The following is a 26,623-nucleotide window of genomic DNA, read 5'->3' on the forward strand; positions in this document are numbered from 1 at the left end:
TTATTGCGTGCGATTAGACCATATCAACGAGCCCCCTGCATTCCTCTGCCTCTTCCTTAGGGAGGAATGGAAGAACCATAGATGTTCGTGAGAGTTTGCATGTTCTTGAATATTGCTTTCTCTATGTGTGTTACCAATTCGAGGACCTTGAGGTGCTTCATCTCCGAGACACATTTTCAAAAGAGGCAACCCACAAAGATATCGGTTACTTGCATATGAATAAGCATTGAAGCTTTGGAGTTGGGTACTTGCTGGGATTCTACTTGATAAATTGTTGTTCGACAAATTCAAATATTCCAAAAAGTTCAAATTAGTGAGGCTTGGGGGAATTACACCAAAAAGGTGATTGCTTGAGAAGTCTAGAGACTCTAATCTCTCCATGTCACCAATACTTTGAGGGATGATGCCAAACATCAAATTTCTAGATAGGTTCAATCCAATCAATTCCACGAGAGTTGTTATTTCTATTGGAATTTCTCCTTTCAATTTATTACTTGAAAGATCAATTACTTTCACTTGTCCAAGAATTTTATCATACTCAAGATGAAATCCTTTTGTATTCACGAATGCATGCTCAATGTTGAGATATTGAGAATATGTTTAATACTCGTGTGCATAAATATAATTGACCAGAAATTCATTACGATAACTTGGACGATCAAAATTTTCTGAATCTTGTTTTTGAGCCATGGTAGTGAAGTTTTTAAGGCACCGAGGTATAGTCCCTGAAATATTGTTGTTAGAGAGGTCCAAGATTTGAAGAGATGTTAGTTGACATAACTCTAATGGTATGCTACCAACAAACATGTTTGATGGGAGGCGAAGAACCACCAAATCTTTTAGGCTTGTGCCTATCCACATTGGTATCCTCCCAACGAGTTTGTTTTCTCCAAAATCTAATACTTTTAGTGAAGAGCAGTTTATCAATGACATAGGCAATTCTCCAATGAAACTGTTGTTCTTGAAATGCAATGACACTAAATACTGTTCTTTCCTACAAATTCCTCCAAAAGATTTAGGGGTAATTACCTTTTCCCCCCATGAACTACCGGCCTGTGTCATTTTGCCCCCATGAACTACCACTTCGACCAAAAGAGAGCATCAAACTACCATTTTTACACACTTTTGCCCCCTTCTGTCAGTCTAATTCATGCAAAGACGTAAATGCCCTAACTCAATTTAAAAAATGACTTAAATACCCTCATTTAAAAAAAAAAAAAAAAGACTGAAGGAAAAGGGGTGGCTGCCGCCACCCCTGAGGTGGCCGGGTGGCCTGCGAGCCACCCCCAGAGGTGGCTCCGGCCACCTCTGGAGTGGCTCGTGGCCTCCCCGGAAGCTGGGTGGCCGCGCGGCCCCCCTAGGTTCTGGGGCGGCCGTGTGGCCACCCCTTAGGCCGGCCACCTCTGGGGTGGCTCGCGGCCACCCTAGAAATGACCTAGGGTGGCCGCGCGGCCCCCCCAGGTTCTGGGGAGGCCGTGCGGCCACCCCTTAGGCTGGGGTGGGCTGCGAGCCACCCCAGAGGTGGCCGGAGCCACCTCTGGGCCACCCGGCCACCTCAGGGGTGGCGGCAGCCACCTCAGGGGTGGCGGCAGCCACCTCAGGGGTGGCGGCAGCCACCCCTTTTCCTTCAGGTTTTTGGTTTTTGGTTTGTTTGTTTGTTTGTTTGTTTGTTTTTTTTTAAAATATATTAATTTTAATATTTTTTATTAATTACTGTAGAGGGTATTTTGGTCTTTAAGTCAAAATTAACGGTAAAAAATGGCATATTCCATCCAAAATTAATGGAATTCCTGACGGAAGGGGGCAAAGTGTATAAAAATGGTAGTTTGATGCTCTCTTTTGGTCGAAGCGGTAGTTCGTGGGGGCAAAATGACATTGGCCGATATTTCATGGGGGAAAAAGGTAATTACCCCAAAGATTTAAGAATTCTCCCAGAGAGATGATTGTTTTCCAAATTAAGGGATGTCCTTATCGTCATATTTTCCCAACACTCGGGGAGCTCTCCAAATAACAAGTTATTTGAAAGATCAAGGTAGTCCAACAATGATATAGTTGGCTTATATATAAATGTAATAGTTCCTTGGAACAAATTATTGGAGAGATTCAACACAGATCCATCAAAATTAATTTGTGGCAGTGGACCACTGAAGCGGTTATAACTCAAATCTATTGCATAATCACTAATAAAGTTTGTCGAAAACCATTGAAGAGGTATGGTACCAGTGATATGGTTGTGGGAGATATTTAATAACTCTATTTTGGAAGAAAGGTCCCAAAACCAGTTGGGGATGGTGTCTGAGATTCTTGAATTAGATATATCAAGCCATGAAAAATTCTGTTGTGTTTGAAGCCATTGAGGAAAAGTTGGCCCCAATTTGCAAGAGCCCAATCCTATGATATCCAAATAAAATAGTGGAACCCAAACTGGACTAAACTTCAAAGATAGAGAATTAAAAGAGAAGTCCAACCGTTGTAGGCTGGGAAAATTTGACAAATGTGCTTCAGTGACCACACCTTTGAAGGAATTGAAAGACACATCCAGCGCATGAAGCTTGGAATGTTTTCCTAGAACATTGTCTAAACTCTCATTTAACTGATTGTTGGACAGACTCAACTCTCTCAACAAGGATAATTTTGTAAGATCCGGCATCGCCCCTTGAAGGTTGTTGTAAGAGAGGTCAAGTTGAACAAAACCTACCATATTCCCAAACGCTTCTGGAATAGAACCTTCTAACATGTTTTGACTGAGGTCAAGATGAACAAGAGCTTCCATATTCCCAAACATTTCTGGAATAGAATCTTCTAACAGGTTATAAGAGAGGTCAAGATAAACTAGAGCTACCATTTTTTCCAAAGCTTTTGGAATGGGACATTTTATCTCGTTAAAACTGAGGTCAAGATGAACAAGGGAATATTGAAGAGTTGAAATTAAAATTGCCAGAGAGATCAAGGAATGAAAGTGGTGAAGAAGAATTAATAGCACTGGAAAGCACAGGAGGAGCAGGCATGGAGAGCTCACAATTACCTAGACGTAAGTCTGACAAAGAAGGGAGCATATTAAATTTATCCAGCCAATTGACTGCCTTGCTAAGGTTCATAGTGCTCATATTTAAGTACCTTAAAGAGGGGAGATGAATGAGCCAATCAAGATTATGGTCCTCAATCAGCCCATAATAGTTCTAGCTGAGATCAAGAGAAATCAAGCTTGAGAGATTTCCAAGCTGTGGTGGAATATTAATGGTTCCAGGAAAAAAGGTCGAGGAAAGATTGAGATATTGCAACTTAGTGAGTGAACCAATGAACTTTGGGAAGTTGGAAAACATATTGAGACTTAACACTATAAAAAAACATGCAATTAGCCACGTGGTTACAGTAGCTGTTACTGTAGCCACGTGGCCAGTTAGCCACGTGTAATAAATACACGTGGCTAAATGTAAAAGAAAGTATGAAAAAGCCAATTAGCCACGTATATTAATTACACGTGGCCAACTCGCAACGTGTAATTAATACACGTTGCCAATTGGCCACGTATATTAATTACACGTGGCTAATTGGCTACGTAATTAATACACATGACCAGTTGGCAACGTGTAATTAATACACGTGGCTAACTGGTTACGTGTGATTAATACACGTGGCCAATTGGCCACGTGTAATTAATACACGTGGTTAAAATATATATGTATATATATATATATATATATATATATATAATTTTTTTCGAGAAATAAAATTATTATAAAATATTTTTAAAATTTAAAATTTTAGCAACGTGGTCATAGACCACGTTGCCATTTGCATGTTTTTGGGGGAAGACGGGTTTTAAATTTGTGTTTGATTTCAATTTTTTAATTTTTTTCTCATTTTCTTTTTAAAAGCCAGATCTGTCTTCTAGAAGATAGATCTGGCTTCTTAAATTTTTCCTTTTCTTTCTATCTCTCGTCTCTCCTCTTTTCTTATTTTTTCAGATCTGCCTTCTTAATTTTTTTTCCTTTTCTTTTTTCAACTCTCTTGTCTCTCCCCATTTGTCATCAAAAAAATGGCTAACTTTGTTTGTATTTTTTTCTCAACAGATCGACGATGACTCACCCCCACCCGGACGCACGACTCGGAGAAGCTTGCTTTCGTCGTCGGTGATGGAGAAGAGGCCGGTGGTTTGTGGGTCCTTTTGACGGTGATTTTTGGTATTTTTGTTAATTTTTTTTGGTCCTTTTTGTTAGTCGCCGGAGTAGTTGGTTTCTTTTGGTGTTTTCTGCTCATTCTCGGCCAAATGGGTATTTTTGAAGTGGGTATTTTCGTCGACGAGTTGGACGAAGATCCGGCGCGGATCTCTCCGGATAAACCGGCCCTTTCTCCAGATCTCACCGGATACACCGGCCCTTTCTCCAGATCTTGCCGGATCGCCGGATCTCGACGACGTACACAAGCTGTTATTTGAATACCGTATACCGTATAGAATATTAGAAAGAAAGAAAAAAAACAGAAGAAGAAAAGAACAGATACGATCTGTTCTTTTCTTGTATTTTTTTTTAAAAAAAAATTCCTGATTTTGGCCACGTGCACAGTAATAAGTGGCTAAAAAAAAAAAAAAAACAAGCCACGTGTACAGTAATAAACGTGGCCACTGTGCCACGTGTATTTCTATACACGTGGCTAATTGTTTGCCACGTGTTATATAAATACATGTGGCGAATTGTACAATTTGCTATACTCGGATCTACCACTCTCCTAACACGTGGCAAACGGTTCGCCACGTGTATGACTTCCGTACACGTGGCGAACTGTAAGTGGCTAATTGCATGTTTTTTTGTAGTGTAAGTCGAGGTAAGTCAAATGTTTCAATCCATGTAATGAAGAGCTTATTTCACCTGACAAATATTTACCTCTTAGATCAAGTGCGACAACATGACCTGTTCGGTTGCTGCATTCAATTCCTTCCCATTTGCAACAATCTCCCTCATGACTGCCCCAAGAAGAGGGCATACCGTAATTATGTTGAAGGCCTTGTTTGAATTTGAGGAGTGCTTGTCTTTCTTCCTCTATGCATCTGACCTCAGAATTATGCAAATTCAATGAGAAACAAATTGTAATTGTGGTTGATAGGAGGAGCCCAAATAGAAGAAGGAATTTAACATAAGGGCCTCTCATTATTCGACCCTCTCGATCTTTGGGAGGGTGGTGGGGTATGTACGTAAGAGGAGAATTAGTTGAAGTACTGCTGGTTTAATTTTGATGTCCCAAAGGAACCACATGGGTTCTATTTATATTGGTATCTCAACGATATTGTAATAAATAAAATAATCCTAGTAGTAGTGGAGGACTTCTTGCATGTCTTCTTTCATATATATATATCGAATTAATTCTCTTTTAACGCACTTTTTTTTTGTCTATCAATAAAGGAAAACGGGATCTCCATTTCCAAGTGCCGTAGTGGAGGACTTCTCTCGTCAACACCATCTCCGATAATAATCATCACCTTTTAAATACGTTCATAATATGTGATGTACGCTCAACTTTAATTTATTTGAGCCACACAAACTCAAAGTCAAGATCAGGATCTTGTCAAATTTTATTTTTAGTAACGTCTTTGAAAACAAATGTATCAGTTATGATTAATGGTTATCCTTTCGGTGATTTCTGGGAAACTCCCATGTCAAGTTCTTTTGTTCTTTTACTCTTACAGTGGGACATGGGCCAGCACACCTATTATTAGATTTATAGTCCTTTTTTAAAAAAAAAAAAAGATTTCTTAAGATTTTAGCACTCAAAAAATTCATATTTTATTCCCGCGTGTTGCAACACCATATCATGATCATCAGACTCATAATAATATATACTTTTTAAAAAGGAGGACTTTCAAAACTTTCTAGAGAGAGAAGCTTTCAACTTTCTAGAGAGAGAGAGTTTGCTTTCAGAGATTTGTTTGCTGGGGGAGGGAGTTTTTTGTCCTCCAAGCTCCTCAAGCTTTGGAGTTTTTGTCCCTCCCTGGCTTTACCAGTGGAGGTTGGTTTTTCTTCCTACCATTAGGGTAGGAAGTTAAGTTCCCCCGAACCTGTTTTCGGTGGTGTTTTGGTCTTCTGACTCTTCGAGGTTGTGAAGTTTTATTGTGTTTTCTTTGGTTTTCTTTTCTATTTTCCAGAAGGAAACTTCCGGTGTATTGTTGGCTTGGATCCGGTTGTTTTCCTTGAGTCCTCGGTGGTTTTCGTCTCTCTGGCAGTGTGTTTATAGTCTTATTTTGAGAGTCAGATATGTGCGTTTTCACCGGAGATATCCTGTCACGCGCTCCGTAGCCGCTTTCGCCGTCGTCTCCCGGTCCGACTGTCACAAGCTGAGGTCGCGTCGTTATTCCTTGACCGGCGCGTGGCCTGCACGCACCGGGATCTTGATTCCTGGATCGGCGCGTGAGGGCTATGCTTCGTTTCTCAGGCCTAGTTTGTGGCTGTTGGTGGTGGTCCGTGGTGGTTGGGTGCTATTGGAGTCTCAGGATATGGCGCGTGTCTCGCACGCGCCGACTCAGGCAATGACTAGCTCTTTTCGGCGATGGCAGTGGATGTTTTTCTGTTTGGATTGTATATTCTTGTCTTTCACAGTGTATCTTTGCAATGGGCTGATATTTTATGGGCTTTTAGGTGGCTTTAAGCTAGACCATGCCTCTTATCTTTAGTAGGGTTGTGTTTTATTGTATTGAGAGGCCCAAATGTATGTTCATGTAATGTTAGTCTGTTGACTGTTGTATTTGATAACTGCTTTAAGTCGGGTTTTATCCTGACTTAGTGGGTAAAGATTCTTTATCTCTGGTCATTGCCATGGCCTATGGGCTGAGCTTCCGCCTTCGAGGTGGTGTTATCGCCTTCTATTTTACTCTTGTATTTGTATAGACCTTTGGTCTTTTGTTGTCACTTGTAATCCCTTTTTGGGGCTTTTATCGGTAATGAAGGTGATGTTAAAAAAAAAAAAAAAAAAAACACCATATACTAATAATCATGATCATCAGACTCAAATCAAATCTCCACTGACCTACTAATTAATGGGAAAACAGGGGATAAAACAAGAATATTTCTCATACAACTTCTGTTAAAAAATTATAAACAACACCGGCCAGCTTATTGGGCACGTCTCGCAGGTACTAATTCTGCCACAAAATCAATGGCTGCGTATAATCTATTTTTAAAGTTTTGTTTGGTAGAAAGAAGTATAAAAAGTGAGGATATATAAGAGACCTAAGAGCATATATTCACATTCAACTTAGCAAATATTTAGCTAAATTTTAATTAAAGAATACTTTTTTTCTTTTCTATTTAGCTACAAACTTTTCTACGATATTCAGATCCAACATTTTAGCTATTCATTTTTATTAGTCTATTTAAAATATTATTTCATTATCTTTTTTTCCATTTTTCAGAAGAATATTGTTTTATTTATTTAATATTATTAATATAGCTAAGGATTTGTTGAGTTACAACCGACTATTGGAGCTCGACAAACCCTTAGGTCTGGTTTAGTATGCGGAATGACTATTCTAGGATCTGTTTGGGTTTGCGATTTTAAAAAGTACAATTTTAAAAATAGCAATTTCAAAATGTGCGCTTTTAAAAAGTAATTTTTAAAAATGAGTTAAGCGTTTAGTAAAATCGCAGTTTGTCTTTTAAAATCACAGGTTAGCCTTTTAAAATACTACGTTTTCAAAAAAGCATCTCATTGTCTGCGATTTAAATAAGCACTTTTCTGCATTTTTAAATCGCAATTTTTTAAAAACGCAGTTTTCAAACGATTTATTTTATGCGATTTGGTTTAAAATCGCACTTTTTCTCTACGAAATCGCAATCCCAAACTCACCCTAAGAAAATGAATAGGTATTACTAAGAATAAAAGAATGTGGAATATAATAGTTATTCATATTTCTTAGTTTGGTCATAATTTATATGCTTTTATTGTAATTGTAACAAAATTACTAAAATACCCAAATTATATATAAAAAACTAATATATATATATATATATATATATTTTAAAAAAAAATTCACACTTCTCGAAATTAGTCAAATCTATTTATAAGAGTCAATATAGAAAGCAGAAATTTCATTTTTAAAAAAATTTGTTAATCAATAGAAAGCAAAGATGTTGCTCACCATTTACAATATCAATTATCAAGGACCGATCAATTACAATTAAAAAGAAACAAATTTGAACAATAGGAAATGCGATCTTTAAACCACCGAGTCCTGCATCTGCACAATAGAGAACAAAATCATTCACATCAGAACCAAGAACCGGAAGCCGGCCTTCACGGGCATATTTAGGATTTGAGCGCAGTGTCAATGATACTAGCAACAAGAATCTCTTACTTTTCACGTCCTTCACTTTTTTACTATCACCATTATACTTCTGCTTCTGCAACTCAATTTTCCCAGGGACCATCTTCTTCATCATTTTCTTCAATCTTCTTCTTTTTTTTTTTTTCTTTTTTTCTAGGTTTTCAGTTTGGTGGACAAAATTCTTTGTTAGGGTTGCCGCATATTAAGGTTTTTTTTTTTTTTTTAAAAAAAAGACAAATAAAAAAATTAATGGGTTTTTTTGGAAAACTCATTACATTCCTCAAGGAATAACTATTCATTTCATTTTTTTAGAGAAATATCTATTCCTCTTCGTAAGGAAATAACTATTCCTATAAATAATGTACAACCAAACAAATAAATAGTTATTCCGTGGGAATAGCTATTCCTATCTATGGGTTTAATCTATGAACCAAATGAGGCCTTAGTTATTTTGGCTAGCTCGGTGTGAAGTTTTTTTTGAGAATGTTTTGCTATGTGCTCAGTCCAATTGACATTAAACTGGGCTAGTTCTGTCCAAGAATGTCCATGGGACAGGCTATTCAACACTACAATCGATGGGTTTGTGGAAAAATTGACTGAAATGTGGGAACAGCGTGATGTTCGTAACATGTATTATTCACAATTTCTTGTATATCACATTCATTAATTTAAATGATATTATCATTTTTGTATTTGTAGTTGTTAAAAGTTTGAATTGGTGAATCTACAGTCGCACAAAAGAGGGAGAGGGAGAGGGAGGGGAGGAAATTGATGGAATTATTCTATATATGTATCATTCCTAAGATATTATTTTGTAGATTAATTGTTTTGGATTTAGATACTTAATGGTTTATTACATTGTTATTTAAGCTATATTGGAGATTAGTAGTTTGCTCTCCATAATTTTGGTATTATGGTTTTATGAGAATTTGGCTATCTTGTAACCCTATGAAGTGTTTACTTTGGCTGATTTCTATTTGGAGGATTAAGAGATCTTTCCGGACTTATTTAGTTGGTAAATAAGTATTGAGATGCATACCAAATTAATTATTAATTAAATAATTTCAAGAGAATTACACAATTTTTCGATACGGTTTTCATTAGTAGCTGGTGGCCATGCTTTGATACCACGTTAATTAATAGGAACCCACAACTAATAACACAAATATTATAGATAATGAACTCCAATTAAGGCAGGAGACAAACCACAAGACAAACTTAATCAATTCTCAATACCCCATTCTCATACATTTTCCCCTCTTAATACTCTAACATTCACGACAAAGCAACTTATGAAATAAGATAATAGATAAAGATAGAAAGATAACAAGGAAAGAAACAGAACAACATAAAAGAGTTATTGTTGCGGTACGTGAGATGGTCTCCCAGCGATTAGATCATATCAACGAGCCCCCTGCATTCCTCTGCCTCTTTTCCTTAGTTGATTCTTGCTTATCGTCTCCTTCAATGACCATGCATCTTGGATTAGGCTGTTGTGGCCTCTTGCTCCTACGTTGCAATGACAAGTTGCTGTTATATGATTATAGTTTCTAAACTAGTAATTGAGAGGCTGATGTGACCATGTTCATAAATCATTGCATCAATTTTTATTAAAAAATTTTAAAAAAAAATTAAGGGTCGATCAAAATTTGAGAGTTGATCTGCCATATATATGTAAAGAAAAAGAACATAAAATATAAAATATTATTGCCACATATTCATAAAGTAAACTTTTCTTGTATATAAAAAATGTATTTCTTTGAAAGGAAAAAGTTAATAGCTACAAAGACAAAAATTTGTACTATTTTCTTGAAGGACAATGAATGGTCAAGCATATATAATTATTGAAAGATTGGGGAACAACTAAAAATAACATGGCTACCTCTACTTAGCAGTGAGTCTTGAAGTTCCTCAACACTTTGGCCATGTTGATAGCTATTGTAACGTAGAGCCTGTCTCCCATTCTTTCCAAAAACTGGAAATAGGCATGCCTCCAAGAACTCTTCAGCACTAACGATCCACAAACTCTCCAAAATCTAACAATGAACCCCATTGCAATGCTTGAATAAAACCATAGATGTTTGTGAGAGTTTGCATGTTCTTGAATATTGCCCTCTATATGTGTGTTACCAATTTGAGGACCTTGAGGTGCTTCATCTCCTAGACACCTTTTCAAAGGAGGCAACCCACAGAGATATCGGTTACTTGCATATGAAGAAGCACCAAAACTTTGGAGATGGGTACTTGTTGGGATTTTACCTGACAAGTTGTTATCTGACAAATTCAAATAGCTTAAAAATCTCAAAGTAGCGAGACTTGGGAGAATTACACTTGAAAGGTGATTGCTTGACAAGTTCAAAGACTCTAATCTCTTCATGTCACCAATACTTTGAGGGATGATACCAGTCAACAAATTTCTATATAGGTTCAACCCAATCAATCCCAAGAGACATGTTATTTCTCTAGGAATTTCTCCTTTCAATCTATTACTTGAAAGATCGATGACTTTTACTAGTCTAAAAATTTTATTTTACTCAAGATGCTTTCCTCTTGTATTCATTGATGCATGCTCAATGTAGGGATACTGAAAAAATGTTGTATAATCGTGTGCAAAATTATAATTGACCAGAAATGCCAATGGATAACTTCGAAAATCAAAAATTTCTAAATCTTTTTGAGCTATGGCAATGAAGAATTTAAGGCACCAAGGTATAGTCCTTGAAATATTGTTACTAGAGAGGTCCAAGATTTGAAAAGAAGTTAGTTGACATAACTCTAATGGTATGCTACCAACAAACATGTTTGATGGGAGTCGAAGAACCACCAAATCTATTAGGCTTGTGCCTATCCATGTTGGTATCCTCCCAAAGAGTTTGGTTTCTCCAAAATGTAACACTTTCAGTGAAGAGCAGTTCATCAATGACATAAGCAGTTCTCCAATAAAACTGTTGTTCTGGAAATGCAACGATTTGACATAATTATCTTTCAAACAAATTCTTACAAAAGATGCAGGAATTCTCCCAGATAGATTATTGTTTGCTAAATTAAGGGATATTAGTGTCATCATATTTTCCCAACACTTGGAGATCTTTCCAAATAACAAGTTATTCGAAAGATCGAGGTAGTCCAAGGATGATCTATTTGTCTCACATATGAATGTAATAGTTTGATCCTTAGAACAAATTATTGGAGAGATTTAACAACAATGCATCGGAACTAAGATGTGGCAGTGGACCACTGAAACGATTATAACTCACATCTATTACGTAAGAATCAATATATTTTGTCAAAAACCATTGAAGAGGTATGGTACCAGTGATCTGGTTGCGGGAGATATTTAATAACTTCATATTGGAAGGAAGGTCCCAAAACCAGTTGAGAATGGTGTCTGAGATTCTTGCATTAGATATATCAAGCCATAATTTATTTATTTATTTATTTTTATTTTTTTGGTGATTGAAGCCACTGAGGAAAAGCTGACCCCAATTTGCAAGAGCCCAATCCTATGATATCCAGATAAAATGGTGGAACCCAGTCTGGATTAAACTTCAAAGATAAATCAGAATTAAAAGACAATTCCAACATTCGTGGGCTGGAAAAATTCGACAAATGTGTTTCAGTGATGACACCTTTGAAAGAATTGAATGACACATCCAGCGCCTGAAGCTTGGAATATTTTCCTAGAACATTATCTAAACTCTCATTTAACTGATTGTTGGACAGACGCAACTCTCTCAACAAGGATAATTTTGTAAGATCTGGTATCGCCCCTTGAAGGTTGTTGTGAGAGAGGTCAAGATGAACAAGAGCTACCATATTCCCAAATGCTTTTGGAATAGAACGTTCTAACATGTTAGAACTGAGGTCAAGATGAACAAGGCTATTGGTATATTAAGCTTATCCGGCCAATTGACTACCTTCCTAAGGTTAATTCACTTCGCTCATATCTAAGTACCTTAAAGAGGAGAGATGAATGAGCCAGTCAACTGAGTCAATCAGCCCATAAATATTGTTCCAACTGAGATCAAGAAATATTGATTTTGATTTGTCAAAGGGAACCACAAGGATTCTATTTATATCATGGTTTTGGCTACTTTACCTTGTCCACTTTGATATTGTAAAACTACTTTTAAAACTTTGAAAAAAACTCAGGCCACAATAATTGAGGGGGAAAAGAAAAATGTGCCAATAACAGTTAGCTTTCCAGTGATTTCTGAGAAGCTAGCTCCCATGTCACGTTCGTCAATCGCGTAATCTTTTTTCAAACAATACTGCGCTCGAGAGCGAACGCCATCTTTTGTAAAACAAACTTTTAATGGCATGTTTGGATATTCTTGACTTTTTAGTTGTTTTTTATAATTCTAAGTTCTACTTAGATTTTATCCAATTTTTTCTAATTTTGGCTCAGGTTTTCAAAACCATCCGAACATAATTTTAAAAAATAAATTATCTCGGTATTCACAATTTTTTTAAAAATCGAAAAATTGAATGAAATGGAAGAGCATGATGTTTGGAACATGTGCAAAGCATGTAAATTGGGGGTGTTTGGCAACAAACAACCGATTCCCCTCATTTATTTATCACTTTTTTAAAAAACAATTAACTTCGAAACATTCTAACTTTTTCACTATTTATATTACATCAATAATTTTTATAGCACTATTCAAATAAAAGAAATCCGCTACAATACATTTTTTTTTTTCACTTTTCTATATAAATTCTTTTTACTAATTTATATCACATCAATCACTTCTCTTTACTACTAAAAAAAGATTCGATTTCAGCTAAATAATCTTTACCAAATACCACCATTATTTTTGGTAACATACTACGGAGTACGTAGTTGTTGGAATCCATTCAGAATCACCGATTCCAACTTTTGACAACTAACAATAGAAAAAGAAATGTGATATACACCATTTCTGTTCATTTTATATCATTTCACTTTTCAAAATCATGATTATAGAATCTATGTAAAGTTTGTGATGCAGAAGACATTGTGCATAGTTGAGTTCACTTCAATAAGTTTTTCAGTTTTGTTACGGTTCGAGGACAGACTCATCACTACGAGCTTATGCAAAGATTTTAAAAATTAATGTATATGAGAAATATATACTCAGTTAATTCTGGGTTGAATACATGTATAACAATATAATGCGGAATTAAAAATTTAATTAATCACAAACAAAAAATCACCCAAATGTGAAAATAATTGACACATATAATTTGGTGACGAAATAAAAACTCTTTGAACTCAAAGAGAAAAACCATTCTGGATAGCCAACCCAAAAAATCAATCCAATAACCAAAAAAAATCCGCCAATTACAATGTTTTGAAAAGTATAAAATAAACTGACGTCAGTAAGAGCAAGAGATTTCTAACACAATCAATTCTTATTACCATAAGCAAAACAAAAATGGAAAAAAGGCTTTTTCAAGATATAATGCATGAGAGTGAACAAAGGGTTGGAAGAAAATTTCAAAGAAGACTCGACAAACTTTAATAATTGAGATGGAAAAGACTGGAGAAAAACTTGAGTGAAGACTAGACAATCAACTTGGCTGTGTCTAAGAATGGTCCTTATTTTCATTAATAGCTGGGACAGACTATTCAACATTTCCATTGCGTCTATTCTCTCGAATATATACTCGGCGTAGTTTATTGATTTTTTAAGTCTTATGACTTGTTTTATCTTTTAATTAGAAGATGCAGAAGTTTTCAATTGTTGTTATCAAGTCTTCTGCTACGTCTTCCGTTTTGATACCAACTGACGTAGCGAAAAATTTGATAACAGCACCTAAAAGCTTTTGCATCTTCTAATCAAACTTGGTAATAGTATACATGATCGAACTTGAAGGTAGTATTTTGGCCAAAACTTGATTGTAATATTTGTGGTTGAATTTAAATGATAATATTTATAACTAAACTTGTATAAGAAGTTTAATATTTTGTTTGTTTCGAAGTAAAATGATTTCCGTCGTAAAATATTTTTGACGAAATCATTTTTCAGAAAAAATAATTTTTTCGAAAATATTTTTCGTCGTTTGACTCATACGAAAAAATTTCTACGGCGAAAAACAGAATCCAGCAACCGCCACCAAAATCCGGCAACGTCCGGTCGCCATCGCTGGATTCTGGCCAAATTCACCGGAATCTGGCCTAACCTGGCCAGTATGGCCAGATCCGACAGGGCTCCGGCTGTACTGGCCAGAATCTGGTCCACCGGAATTCAGTGACAGCGGCAAGACGTCACAGGATTCTAGCACCGACCGGATTTCGGAGGCCGACCAACACTAGAATCTAGTGAATTCGGCGAGTACCGCCAGATTTTGGCAATCGATACCAATATTCAAGACCTACAACAGTAGATTCGAGCTACCAAAAAACTCAAATGCCCGGCGGTGGCGGATTTTCACAAACGCGCATGCAAGAATGAACAGTTTAAATCCAGAAAACGATTTACAGTTTTTAAAATTGTAAAATTGTTTTTCAAAAATTAAAGAAACTTTTATGGTCAAACTGAAAATAATTTTCGTTGACCATTATTTTCGCCCCCATCAAACACCGAAAAATGCCAAAAACATTTTTCAGAAAATATTTTATACCGAAACAAACAGAGCATAGATGTATTATTTGATGTTATTTATGATCACCCTCACAACTTGAAAATTTATGATCATTGCTAGGCAATATGTGTATATTTCAATTAAACGTAATTCTTTTTTAACAATTTACCCATGAGTATTTTCAGAAGTTTAGGCGGTGAAAAATCCTTGCGATACACCTAACTGACATTTCGTCTAAAGAGACTAAAAATGTTAATGAATGATGTTACATGTCACATCATGTCTTTTTTGTGTCGTTTCTAAAATTGATGTGACTTTTAAAATTACTACAAAATTTATGATCGATCGGTATTAAACTTTGATCCAATGATGTCATTCTTGTTTTGAAGAGACAAAAGAGAAATAGAGTGACATTTAGAATTTTTTTTTTCTTTTTATTTTTTATTTTTATTTAACTTTGCAGCTCAACAAACCCTTAGTTTATATTGACTAGTCGGATGTGGATATTTTTTTGAGTATTTTTTGCTATGATCAAACTAGCAAAAAATAGTTATTTTGGTTAGGCAAATGTGAATGCTGAGTCTAAGGAGTATGTTTTTAAAGACTTAAAAGCTAAATTAAGATTTGAAAGGTTAAGCCATACACAATTTTGCCAAACACTTAATTAACTCATTCTTTTAGTCTTATTAAAAATACACATAAGAATCACGTGATATAAGAACATATGTCACTTTAGTTTTTAATTAGGAAAACTTTCTCCCTTGAAAATTGCCTTTGCGTCTACTCCTTCGCTGGCCACATGGCCTGGGATCAATACCATTATTTGGCTAATCAAGTTTAATATCGCAACTAATCTTCACTATTGTGTATGATCGATCAATACCCTTATTTGATCTGATCTTTTCCTGTACATTAAATTACACAATAAATCATGACCTCTGCTCTATGATGGGTATGTTGGAGGCATACTTGTTATTATTATAATTTTTTAATCCTAATATTTTGATATTATGATAATTAAATAATGTTTATCTTAAAAAGTAAACTGATAATAAAAATAATATCATGATATGGACACTTGAGAATGCTAAGTAGCATTTAATTTCTCTACGGTTTAATGAGAATTTGGCTATCTTGTAATATTATTAAGTGTTTAATTACTTTCATTGATTTGTCTCTATTTGGTTATTTACTTGATAAATAGGTTTTGAGAAACGCATTGAATTAATTACTAGTTAATTGTCCTAGTTGGTAGCCATGCAATGCATTGATAGACCACATTAATTGATGGAACTGATCGATCACAACCAATAACAAAAATGTTAATAGATAATAGACTTCAATTAAAGCTGAAGACAAGCTTAATCATTATATTTCTCACACATTTTCCACTTTTATTATTGCTAACATCCACGACTAAGCAACTAATTATGAAATAAGCTAAGATAATACAAGCTAGCGATCGATAACAGATAAAGATAGAAACATAACAAGCAAAGAAAAAAGAACACAAGAACAATTAAGATCAAAAACTTGCTCTGCATGCATCACGTCCCTTGGATTCCTCTGCCTCTTGCTTAGTTGAATGTTGCTTATCCTCTCCTTCAATCACCAATTGACCATTCATCTTGGATTAGGCTGATGTGGCCTCATCTTGGTCCTACGTACGTGGCAATGACGAGTTGTTATCATATATATATTACTACTGTAGTTTCTAGACTAGGCGGGCAATGTTTTTCTTGGACAGCTATAGCATTGATGAAGCTTAAAAAATATATTTAGATAGGTGTTTATATATATAAATTAAAGTAAAAGAACACAAAATGCAAAATATTTTTCCCACGTCTTCAAAAATTAAGTATATGCTTTTCTTGCATATGAAAATTAAAGGAAAAACTTAAAAAAAAAAAAAAAATCAAAGTAATTAAAAAGAGCAAAGGCAAAAATTAATAGCTACAAAGACCCAAAAATGTGTAATATTTTCTTGAAAGACAATGAATGGTCAAACATAGTTAATTGAAGGTAGGAGAACGTACAACTGAAAATAACATGCCTACCTCTACTTAGCAGTGAGTCTTGAAGTTCCTCAACACTTTGGCCATGTTGATAGTTATTGTAACGTAGAGCTTGTCTCCCATTCTGTCCAGAAACTGGAAATAGGCATGCCTCCAAGAACTCTTCAGCGCTAACGTTCCACAAACTCCCCAAAATCCAACAATGAACCCGACTACAATGCTTGCATAAAACCATAAATGTTCGTGAGAGTTTGTATGTTCTTGAATATTGCCTTCTCTATGCGTGTTTCCAATTTGAGGACCTTGAGGTGTTTCATCTCCCAAACACTTCTTCATAAGAGGCAAGCCACATAGATCTTTATTACCTGCATATGAAGAAGCACCGAAGCTTTGGAGCTGGGTACCTGTTGGAATTTTACCTGACAAGTTGTTGTCTGACAAATTCAAATAGCCTAAAAAGCTCAAAGTAGCAAGGCTTGGGGGAATTACACTTGAAAGGTGATTGCTTGACAAGTCTAAAGAATCTAATTCCTTCAGGTCACCAATGCTCCAAGGGATGATGCCAGTCAGCAAGTTTCTAGATAGATTCAACCCAATCAATTCCACGAGACTTGTTATTTCTCTTGGAATTTCTCCTTTCAATTTATTACTTGAAAGATCGATGACTTTCACTAGTCCAAGAATTTTATCGTAATCAAGATGCAATCCTTTTGTATTCACAAATGCATTCTCAAAGTAGGAATACAGAGAAATTGTTAAATACTTGGGTACAGAAATATAATTGGACAGAACTTTCGAAATATAACCTTGAAAAACAGAACTTTCTTGTTTTTGAGACATGGCAGTAAAGTTTTTAAGGCACCGAGGTATAGTCCCTGAAATACTATTGTTAGAGAGGTCCAAGATTTGTAGAGATGTTAGTTGACATAACTCTAATGGTATGCTACCAACAAACATGTTTGATGGGAGACGAAGAACCACCAGATCTTTTAGGCTTGTGCCTATCCATGTTGGTATCCTCCCAAAGAGTTTGTTTTCTCCAAAATCTATTATAATCAGTGAAGAGCAGTTCATCAGTGCCACAGGCAGTTCTCCAATAAAACTATTGTTCTGGAAATGCAACGACGTGACATAATTATCTTTCCGACAAATTCTTCCAAAAGATTCAGGTATTCTCCCAGATAGATTATTGTTTGCCAAATTAAGGAATCTCAATACCATCATATTTTCCCAACACTCGGGGAGCTCTCCAAATAACAAGTTATTCGAAAGATCAAGGTATCCCAATGATGAACTATTTGTCTCACATATGAATGTAATAGTTCCTTGGAACAAATTATTGGAGAGATTCAACACGAATGCATCAGAATTAATTTGTGGCAGTGGACCACTGAAGTGGTTATAACTCACATCTATTATGCAAGAACTAATATATTTTGTCAAAAAGTATTGAAGAGGTATGGTACCAGAGATCTGATTGTGCGAGATTTTTAAGAGATTTATATTGGAAGAAAGGTCCCAAAACCAGTTGGGAATGGTGTCTGAGATTCTTGCATGAGATATATCAAGCCGTGAGAAATTCTTTTGTGTTTGAAGCCATTGAGGAAAAGCTGGCCCCAATTTACAAGATCTCAATCCTATGCTATCCAGATGAAATGGTGGAACCCAGTTTGGAGTAAAATTCAAAGACAGAGAATTAAAAGACAATTCCAAATGGTTTAAGCTAGAAAGATTTGACAAATGCGCTTCAGTGATGACACCTGTTAAAGAATTTAAAGACACATCCAGAAGTTGAAGCTTGGAAAGTTTTCCTAGAACATTGTCTAAACTCCCATTTAACTGATTCTCGAATAGGCGCAATTCTCTCAACAAAGATAATTTTGTAAGATCTGGTATCGTCCCTTGAAGGTTGTTGGACGAGAGGTCAAGATGAACAAGAGTTACCATATTCCCAAAAACTTCTGGAATAGAACCTTCTAACACGTTAGAACTGAGGTCAAGATGAGAAAGGCTGTTGTTATATTTGAACACCCAAGGGAATATTGAGGAGTTGAGATAATTGTTAGAGAGATCAAGGAATGAAAGGGGTGAAGAAGAATTAATAGCATGGGAAAGCACAGGAGGAACTGGCATGGAGAGCTCACAATAACTTAGACGTAAGTCTGACAAAGAAGGGAGCATATTAATCTTATCCGGCCAATTGACTATCTTGCTAAGGTTCAGATAGCTCATATCTAATTGTCTTAAAGAGGAGAGATGAATGAGCCAGTCAAGATTATGGTCCTCAATCAACCTAGAGTTCAAGCTGAGATCAAGAGAAATCAAGCTTGAGAGATTTCCAAGCTGCGGTGGAATGGTTCCAACCATCAAGATGTTGTTGGAAAGATTGAGATATTGCAATTTAGTGAGGGAACCAATGAAGTTCGGGATGATGGAGAAATAATTAGAACTTAAGTCGAGGTAAGTCAAATGTTGCAATCCAAGTAATGAAGAGCTTATCTCACCTGATAGAAATTCAAGGGTTCCCGTGAAAGTATAATTTGCTCGGAGATGAAGCTTGATAACATGACCCGTTGGGTTGCTGCATTCAATTCCTTTCCATTTGCAGCAATCTTCGTGACTGCCCCAAGAAGACAGCCTATCGTAATTATCTTCAAGGCCTTGTTTGAATTGGAGGAGTGCTTGTCTTTCTTCCTCAATGCATGTGACCTCAGAATTACTCAAATTGAAAGCGAAACCAACTGTAATTGCAGTACATAGGAGAAGCCCAAATAGAAGCAGGAATTCAGCATAAGGGCATCTCATTCTTTGACCTTCAATCTCTTTGGGAGGGTAGTGGATAAGAGAAACAAGTTTGAGTAGATGCCACTGCGGGTTTTGATGTCCCAAAGTGAACCACGCACATGGATTGTATTTATATTGGTATTGGCTTTGATAATGTGTGTGTGTATATATGTAAGGGAATGAAATAATTAGAAAGAAAAATGAAAAAAAAAGAAAAGAAAAAGGAATGAAATGTGTGTATGATTGGTTCGTTTTCCAGTGGTTTCTGAGAAACTCCCACAAATTTTGGTGCTTGCGATCGAGTGAAAATTGAAAAAGAGTTGGAAAAAAGTTTCAAAGACGACTTTGACAGTCAAGTAGTCATGTCAAACTTCTAGTGCTTCAAACTTTAATTAATGTTGAGAGTCATCCATTGATTTCTGAGAAGCTCCCATAGTCCCATGTCAAGTTCATCAAAACCTAAAATTCAATAACGTGTAATCTTTTTTCAAGGAATAATGCAAAAGCATGTAATTAAACGTCTTGGTGGTAACAGGCTGCAGACCACTTCTTGGAACCGAGTCAGAATCACCAATTCAAACTGTTAACTACTACCAATAGAAAAATGATAATATCATTTAAATTCATGATCAATTCAAAATTAGACATTGCGAATAGAATAATGTTACATACACTCCTACTTCTTCACATTTATTTCTCCACATCCTTAGGTGGCATTTAAAACTCTCATTGGATTAAAATCCAATAAAGATTCATATCAAAGCAAATTGTGATTTTAAAAGCCATCTAAGGGTGTGAAGAATTGGGCGTGAAGAAGTGTGAGTGTGTGTATAACATTACTCTTGCGAATAAAAGTCCACTTCAATAAGTTTTTTTTTTCTTTTAAAAAAAAAAAAAAAACATTAGCTCATTTGGTGATTTCATGTCTATCGAGCTAAGAGACACCTGATTAAATACACAAGCGGCATATGCCATACCCTTCGCCCATAAGGCTTTGGGTAAGTTCTTTACATAAAGTCAAATTTTGCAAGTTTTCACCAAATGTCAGATATTTCTTTCCGCCACACTATTTTGTTGTGGTGTGTTGTGTATATGCACACAAAAGCTCATTTCGAATGCCGTGCTCTAACAAAAATTGTGAAAAATGGAGTGTCAAGGTTCATAATGCAAGCACCTAGACTTTTTGGTTAGTATTTGAAAAGCAATTATATTAGCTTCATGGAAATAAACTGAGTGTGGAAATTGGAAATTTGCTTTCAACAAGTGGTTTGCTCTTAAATATCCTTTGAATTTGAGTTATAATGGTTGGTGCCAAAGTGGAAGAACGTGCCTGTTACTATCCATGGGAGACGTCTACCTCTGCAAAAGGTTAATCTCTATGCTGCCTCTCGAGTAATTTAGTTCTAGTAAAAGTGGTTATTTATTTGTTGAATAAAAATCATCATTTCAAGATGTTTCAGTCGTGGTTAGGAGTGTTGAGTTGTTTGTAAGCTGTTAAATATTAGGAGTCTTATTGTTAATGGGTGGTGTAAGTCTATTTAATCAAGAATTGTTTCAAATATTTGCCATATTTGATAAGACCATTGAAGAAAAATTGCAAGCTTTTCTTACTGTAACTTTTTTTTTTTTTAACAGATTTTCTTACTGTAACTCTTAATTGTATGCTAAGTGCTCGTTTGATGTTGCTTATTTGCCAAAATAATTTGCGATTTTAAAGAAAATCGCAAATCGTGGGGTGTTTGGAGATTACGATTTAAAATCGCATTTTCTAAAATCACGAAAAAAAACCACGATTTCTGGCAGCAGCCATGGAGGTGTTTAATTGAAAAAGTGCGAATTTAAATCAAAATTATGATTTCGAATAACAAATGTTTAGCGGAAATTTTCAAGCGGGAAGAAAAAAAATTTCAAAACTACCCAACTAAAAAATGTTAAAACCCTTGTTTTTTCTTCTCTTTCTTGTTCTTCTCTGGCTCTCTTCTCCTTCTCACAGGCGTTGGCCGGCTCCAGACTGCCGTTCTACGCTGCATCTCCAGATATGTTAAGAAGAAAGATGAAAGGGCTGGAGAAATATGCTTGAGATACATGTATGTTTTTTTAAATATGTTGGAAAGGTTAGACTAAAAGAGAGGTTTTTAAATGTTGACAACGCCGTGAATATTTTTTGAACGTTTGATTTAATTTTTTTATTGTTTTTTTTTGTTTAATTGCGCTGCAGGAAACAGTGTAAGGGATGAAATTTATTTGTTCAATAAATTACTGTTCAGTGAACAGTTCACACGGTTACTGTTCACTGAACAGTGATTAGTAAGTACTTTCAGACTGATAGCTTACTGCGCAATCACCGTTCATTTTGCGCAGGACAGTGAGTGATCACTGTTTTATATATATATATATATAAAACTATCTTAAACATAAATTTTATAATTAAATTTTTTATTAAATCACTGTTTAGTGAACAGTATACACGTTCACTGTTCACTGAACAGTATTTTTTTTTTTATATAGATACGATTGAAATACAAAGGGAAACATTACAACTGAAACATTACAACTAATTATTAAGGAACAGGAAATTTTGCCCAGGATCTAAAATAGCACTGACAATCTGAGTAGTAGCAGAAGAGGTGGCTGATGAGGATGTGGGAATGCTGCTTGACTGGAATCGAGCTGCGGCCCAATGTGCCACATAGTGGGCACCGAAGTTTGCACTTCTATTGACTTTCCGAAATGACCAAGTCGAATCAGGAGGGAACAAGTCTAGTGTTTGTTGGATGATGTCAGTGATACGCCAATCTTGAACAATATTTGGCTGTTGTAGAGCAAGGATTACAATTTGAGAATCACCTTCAATGATAAACCGGTCAAGGCGAAGGGATGATGCTAGAGAAATAGCGAGTTGAGCAGCTAAAGCCTCGCCTTTATTAGGTGAACATGCAGCCTGGATTTGAGTAGCCACCTTGATTAACTTTCCCTTATTATCTCGACAAATAGCTGCTTGACAGGAAAAAGAGGCACGTATAGCAGTATCAAAATTGATTTTATACCAATGTAATGGAGGCCCAATCCATTTTTCCGGTTTAGGAAATAATTTAGCAGACCAAGCATCACAATGCTGACGGTAGGAAATGCAAATAAGATTTGCAATGGAACGAGCATCAAAGTTCAGCCCATCATGATAGGCTTTATTTCGATGAAACCAAAGAAGATCACAAGTAATCGCTGCAAAGACCTGAAACTGATGCTTTTCCAAGAAAGGAATATTGAGCAAGACATCCGGGTATAAAATAATTCGTATCCAGTTAAGCAGATCAGGAGAATCGAAAGTAGTTGAATCAAGTGGCCAAGGTGAAAAACGCCAAACTACTCTAGCAAAGTGACAGTGAAAGAAAAGATGTCTGATGGAATCCTGACCAGATTTGCAGAGCGGACAAGAAGCATCAGGATGATATGTAGGAATGATTGACTGTAACCGCTGAGTAGTTGGCAAAATATTCCAAGCTATCTTCCATATAAATATTCTAAGACGATCCGTTAGTTGGAGTTTCCAGATATCTCTCCAAAAAGTAGACAAAGGACATAGATGTGACCCAGTAAAATCATCATTCAAGATTGAAAGATAGGCAGTTGAAGTGGAGAACCGCCCAGAACAAGAAGAAGTCCAGAGATAGCTTTTAGCAGAGGCTATCATGATCGGTAATTTCCCAACTGCCACAGCCGAGGAAGGATCAAATAGAACTGAAAGCAAACGCTTATTCCATTGACGAGTTCCTGGCATAATCAGGTCAGAGATAGACAAGGGGGGAAGAAATCTTGAATTTGGACTACGGGGAGAAGGCCGATAGGATGGAAGGGACGGAACCCAGTATGTTGTCCAAATACAGTCATCACTATTTACTGAAACATTCAGACAAGACCCAGCAACAAGAAATCTTTTACATTTCTGAAGACCTTTCCAAATCCAAGAAGCAGTAGTAGCAGTGGAAGTAGTGAAGAATGAGCCATAGTGAATATATTTTTTCTGCAAATGTTCGACCCATAAAGAATTAGAGTGCAAAAACTTCCATCCCAGCTTAGTAATAAGTGCCAAATTTGTAGTAGACATCTTTCGTAACCCAAGACCCCCTTGTTTCCTTTTTTTTTCTTTTTTTTTTAATTTTTTATATATAAATATACGGTTACTGTTCACTAAACAGTGATCGATAAGCATCACTTTTTCCTGACTGATAGATTCTACGCAGAACAATAATAAATCACTGTTTACTCTGCGCAGGACAGTGAATGATCACTGTTTTTTTTTTTAATTATATATATATATATATTCTTGACTTAAATTTTTTATTAAATCACTGTTCAGTGAACAGTTAATACGGTTACTGTTCACTGAACAGTGATCGTGAGCAACAATTTTTTTAATGAATTATTGATTATTTTTTTAGATAAAATATTGTTTAATATTGATTTTGATTGTGTGAACTGTTCGGTGAGCATGAATTGTTGTTGATTAAATTGTCCAATGTTAATAGATTACAGTGATTAGTCAATGCTTGATTTTATTAAGATAGAATATTATTCGGTGAACACAGTTTAAATTTTGATTTAATCCATCATGTATTAATTTTTTTTTAAACAGTGAACACGGATTAAATTTTGTTTTCATCAATCATAGATTATTATGTCAAGAAAATTTATACTTTGGTTTGCAAGAGGCATTGAAATGAAGACTTAACAATGTTAGTTATTTTATTGTTATAAATAAATGTTTTTATTGGTAATTTACTTATGAAATCACAATTTTATATTAATGTTATCCAAACACTTAAATGACAAAAAGAGCACTTTTTAATCAATATTACCAAACGCTAAGTGCGATTTTAAAAATTACTTTTTTTTTATAAATTGCGTTTTGAAATCATACTTTTTAAAAATCGTACTTATTGAAATCGTAATCCCAAACGTACCCTAATACGAAAATTAAATGTCTTTTCATCTATCTAAATTGTGTTTATGCAGTTTTGATTTTTCTATGTGGTGGGAAAATCCCCTCAGCATGATTGGTGGTCACTTGTTAATTGACTGTCACTACCAGCAATGTCGGCTTGTGCTTGAGTTCGTCTATACGGAGGACGAGGGTCAGACCCTCGTCCTACGTGGCACTATTTTTTTTTTTTTTTATTCTTTGATTAAAAAAAAAAAAAAAAAAAACGCGTGAAAACTTTTCACGTTTCCCCCATTTCAGAAAATACACCTTCCACAAAATTTCAAAATCCCCCAAGCCTTATCCCTCCATCTCCACCGTCCCCCAACCCACCCACCTCCGACCGCTGCCTCCACGAACACGCCGACCAAGCTGATCGTTTCAGCTTTCCCCTCCCCCATGAACAGTGTCTCTCCACCACGAGCACCTCCGATCGCCACCCACCGCCAAACAGGAGCTCCAACGCAGACCCTGCACCAAAGAAACATAGAGAACAGCAAGAAGCAAGCATTGCACAAAAGAGAAAGCAAATATTTGAAAGTATACGAATACAAAAACCAAAGCCAGATTTAGACCCATCAAACCAGATTTCAGAAAAATCAAACTCTAAAGAAAGAGATGAGAGAATGAGAAAACCTGAGATTTTGTTCACACTGGGAGAGAAGGAGGCGTCGCACAGGGAGGGGATCGAATGATCTGCTATCCAGAAAAAGCCCGGCTCTGGCGCTCCTCGTCAGAGATCTGCGGAGAGAGGGAGACTAACCGGAGATCGGCGGTGCTCGTCGTCGGCTCTGGCGCAGCTTCTCGTCGGACCTGGACGGAGATCCGCAGTGCTCGTGGGCCGTCGGTCTGCTGGGTCCGAGAGAGAGACAGAGAGAGCTGGGAGAGGGATGGTGTCAGTAGGTGGGCCGGTCGTCTAGGTGGGAGGCGCTCGGTCGGTGGGCGGCGATCTGTCCGTTCTGCTGGGTCCGAGAGAGAGAGAGAGAGAGAGCTGGGAGAGGGAGGTTTCGGTCGGTGGGCCGGTCGTCTAGGTGGGAGGCGCTGAGCTGGGAGAGGGATGGTGGTCGTCTAGGTGGGAGGCGCTCGGTCGGTGGTCGGAGAGGGTGAGAAATGGGGGGAAATTTTGGACCCCATCTATATCTATATGTTCGTTGTCCCGCGTTTTCATTGTTTTTTTTTTTTTTAATCAAAGGATAAAAAAAAAAAAAAAATAGTGCCACGTAGGACGAGGGTCGGACGAGGGTCTGACCCTCGTCCTCCGTATAGACGAACTCCTTGTGCTTGCTTTCCAGGAACCATCCTGGGAAGGTGGCAAATTATCCACTTAGTCAAAGTCAACTTTTCCATCATTTCCACTTTAGTCAAAAGTCAGCTTTTGCGTACCCATAGGCCATAGCCCATAGAAAATATCAGTAATATGGGGCTCTTTAGCTCAAATGCTTAATAAAAGGTTTATAAACAAATAATATAACGTGATTGACTAGAGGGAAAATGGTTAGGAAGTAATGGGGGTATATTGAAGAGAATTTTTTTTTTTAACAAAATCTTAATGAGATTATAATATAACATGTTGGGACACCTCTCATAGTCCAAATTTTATTTTGTTGTATCTAACTGTTTAAAAATTGTAGATATGTAGCAATATATATATTATTAGATCTGTAAAATCTATTGTGTATCACGAAACAGTTTCTCTCAATTTCAAGTGAAATGGAAATGACGGGTTTGAATCTAGTGTCAGAATAGCCACTCATATTTATGATATGTTTTTGAATCTAGGGTACTTGCGGAAACTCAAACAATCTCAAAATTTGGCTGATTATGGCAGGTGAAATTATTTATAGTCAAAACTAGATTATGTACATGAAACACTATGGAAGAAATATGCAAGTCATAAGAGAGAACTTATATGGCAAAAGAGTACCACTATTAGGGCTCAAGATTGTTGTCACTGACTCACTAGTG

The 26,623-nt window shown here is 36.2% G+C and overlaps 5 protein-coding genes across 5 annotated transcripts; all 5 read right to left on the reverse strand.

Moving 5' to 3' along the window:
• On the reverse strand, nucleotides 1-8,417 carry LOC133856843 (receptor-like protein 35). The gene is made up of 6 exons (XM_062291883.1): nucleotides 8,129-8,417; nucleotides 8,026-8,044; nucleotides 4,884-5,047; nucleotides 2,939-3,037; nucleotides 2,515-2,838; nucleotides 1-551 (listed from the first exon to the last, which is right to left on the reverse strand). The coding sequence occupies exons 1-6, from the start codon at nucleotides 8,415-8,417 to the stop codon at nucleotides 1-3; spliced, it is 1,446 nt and encodes a 481-aa protein (XP_062147867.1).
• A 1,785-nt stretch (nucleotides 8,418-10,202) lies between these two features.
• Nucleotides 10,203-12,166, reverse strand: LOC133856844 (receptor-like protein EIX2). The gene is made up of 2 exons (XM_062291884.1): nucleotides 11,796-12,166; nucleotides 10,203-10,731 (listed from the first exon to the last, which is right to left on the reverse strand). Exons 1-2 carry the CDS (start codon nucleotides 12,164-12,166, stop codon nucleotides 10,203-10,205), a joined length of 900 nt encoding a protein of 299 aa, XP_062147868.1.
• Nucleotides 12,167-16,228: 4,062 nt separating this feature from the next.
• LOC133856560 (receptor-like protein EIX2) lies at nucleotides 16,229-18,118 on the reverse strand. Its single transcript, XM_062291615.1, has 2 exons — nucleotides 16,939-18,118; nucleotides 16,229-16,541 (listed from the first exon to the last, which is right to left on the reverse strand). The coding sequence occupies exon 1, from the start codon at nucleotides 18,115-18,117 to the stop codon at nucleotides 16,945-16,947; it is 1,173 nt and encodes a 390-aa protein (XP_062147599.1). The 5' UTR covers nucleotide 18,118; the 3' UTR covers nucleotides 16,229-16,541; nucleotides 16,939-16,944.
• A 51-nt stretch (nucleotides 18,119-18,169) lies between these two features.
• Nucleotides 18,170-19,701, reverse strand: LOC133856845 (receptor-like protein EIX1). Its single transcript, XM_062291885.1, has 2 exons — nucleotides 18,307-19,701; nucleotides 18,170-18,190 (listed from the first exon to the last, which is right to left on the reverse strand). The coding sequence occupies exons 1-2, from the start codon at nucleotides 19,699-19,701 to the stop codon at nucleotides 18,170-18,172; spliced, it is 1,416 nt and encodes a 471-aa protein (XP_062147869.1).
• Nucleotides 19,702-22,234: 2,533 nt separating this feature from the next.
• On the reverse strand, nucleotides 22,235-26,045 carry LOC133856846 (uncharacterized). The gene is made up of 4 exons (XM_062291886.1): nucleotides 26,042-26,045; nucleotides 25,908-25,958; nucleotides 24,996-25,129; nucleotides 22,235-23,701 (listed from the first exon to the last, which is right to left on the reverse strand). The coding sequence occupies exons 1-4, from the start codon at nucleotides 26,043-26,045 to the stop codon at nucleotides 22,235-22,237; spliced, it is 1,656 nt and encodes a 551-aa protein (XP_062147870.1).
• Between the last annotated feature and the right edge of the window lie 578 nt (nucleotides 26,046-26,623).

Source organism: Alnus glutinosa, chromosome 14 (assembly GCF_958979055.1).
Source record: "Alnus glutinosa chromosome 14, dhAlnGlut1.1, whole genome shotgun sequence".
NCBI lineage: Eukaryota > Viridiplantae > Streptophyta > Magnoliopsida > Fagales > Betulaceae > Alnus > Alnus glutinosa.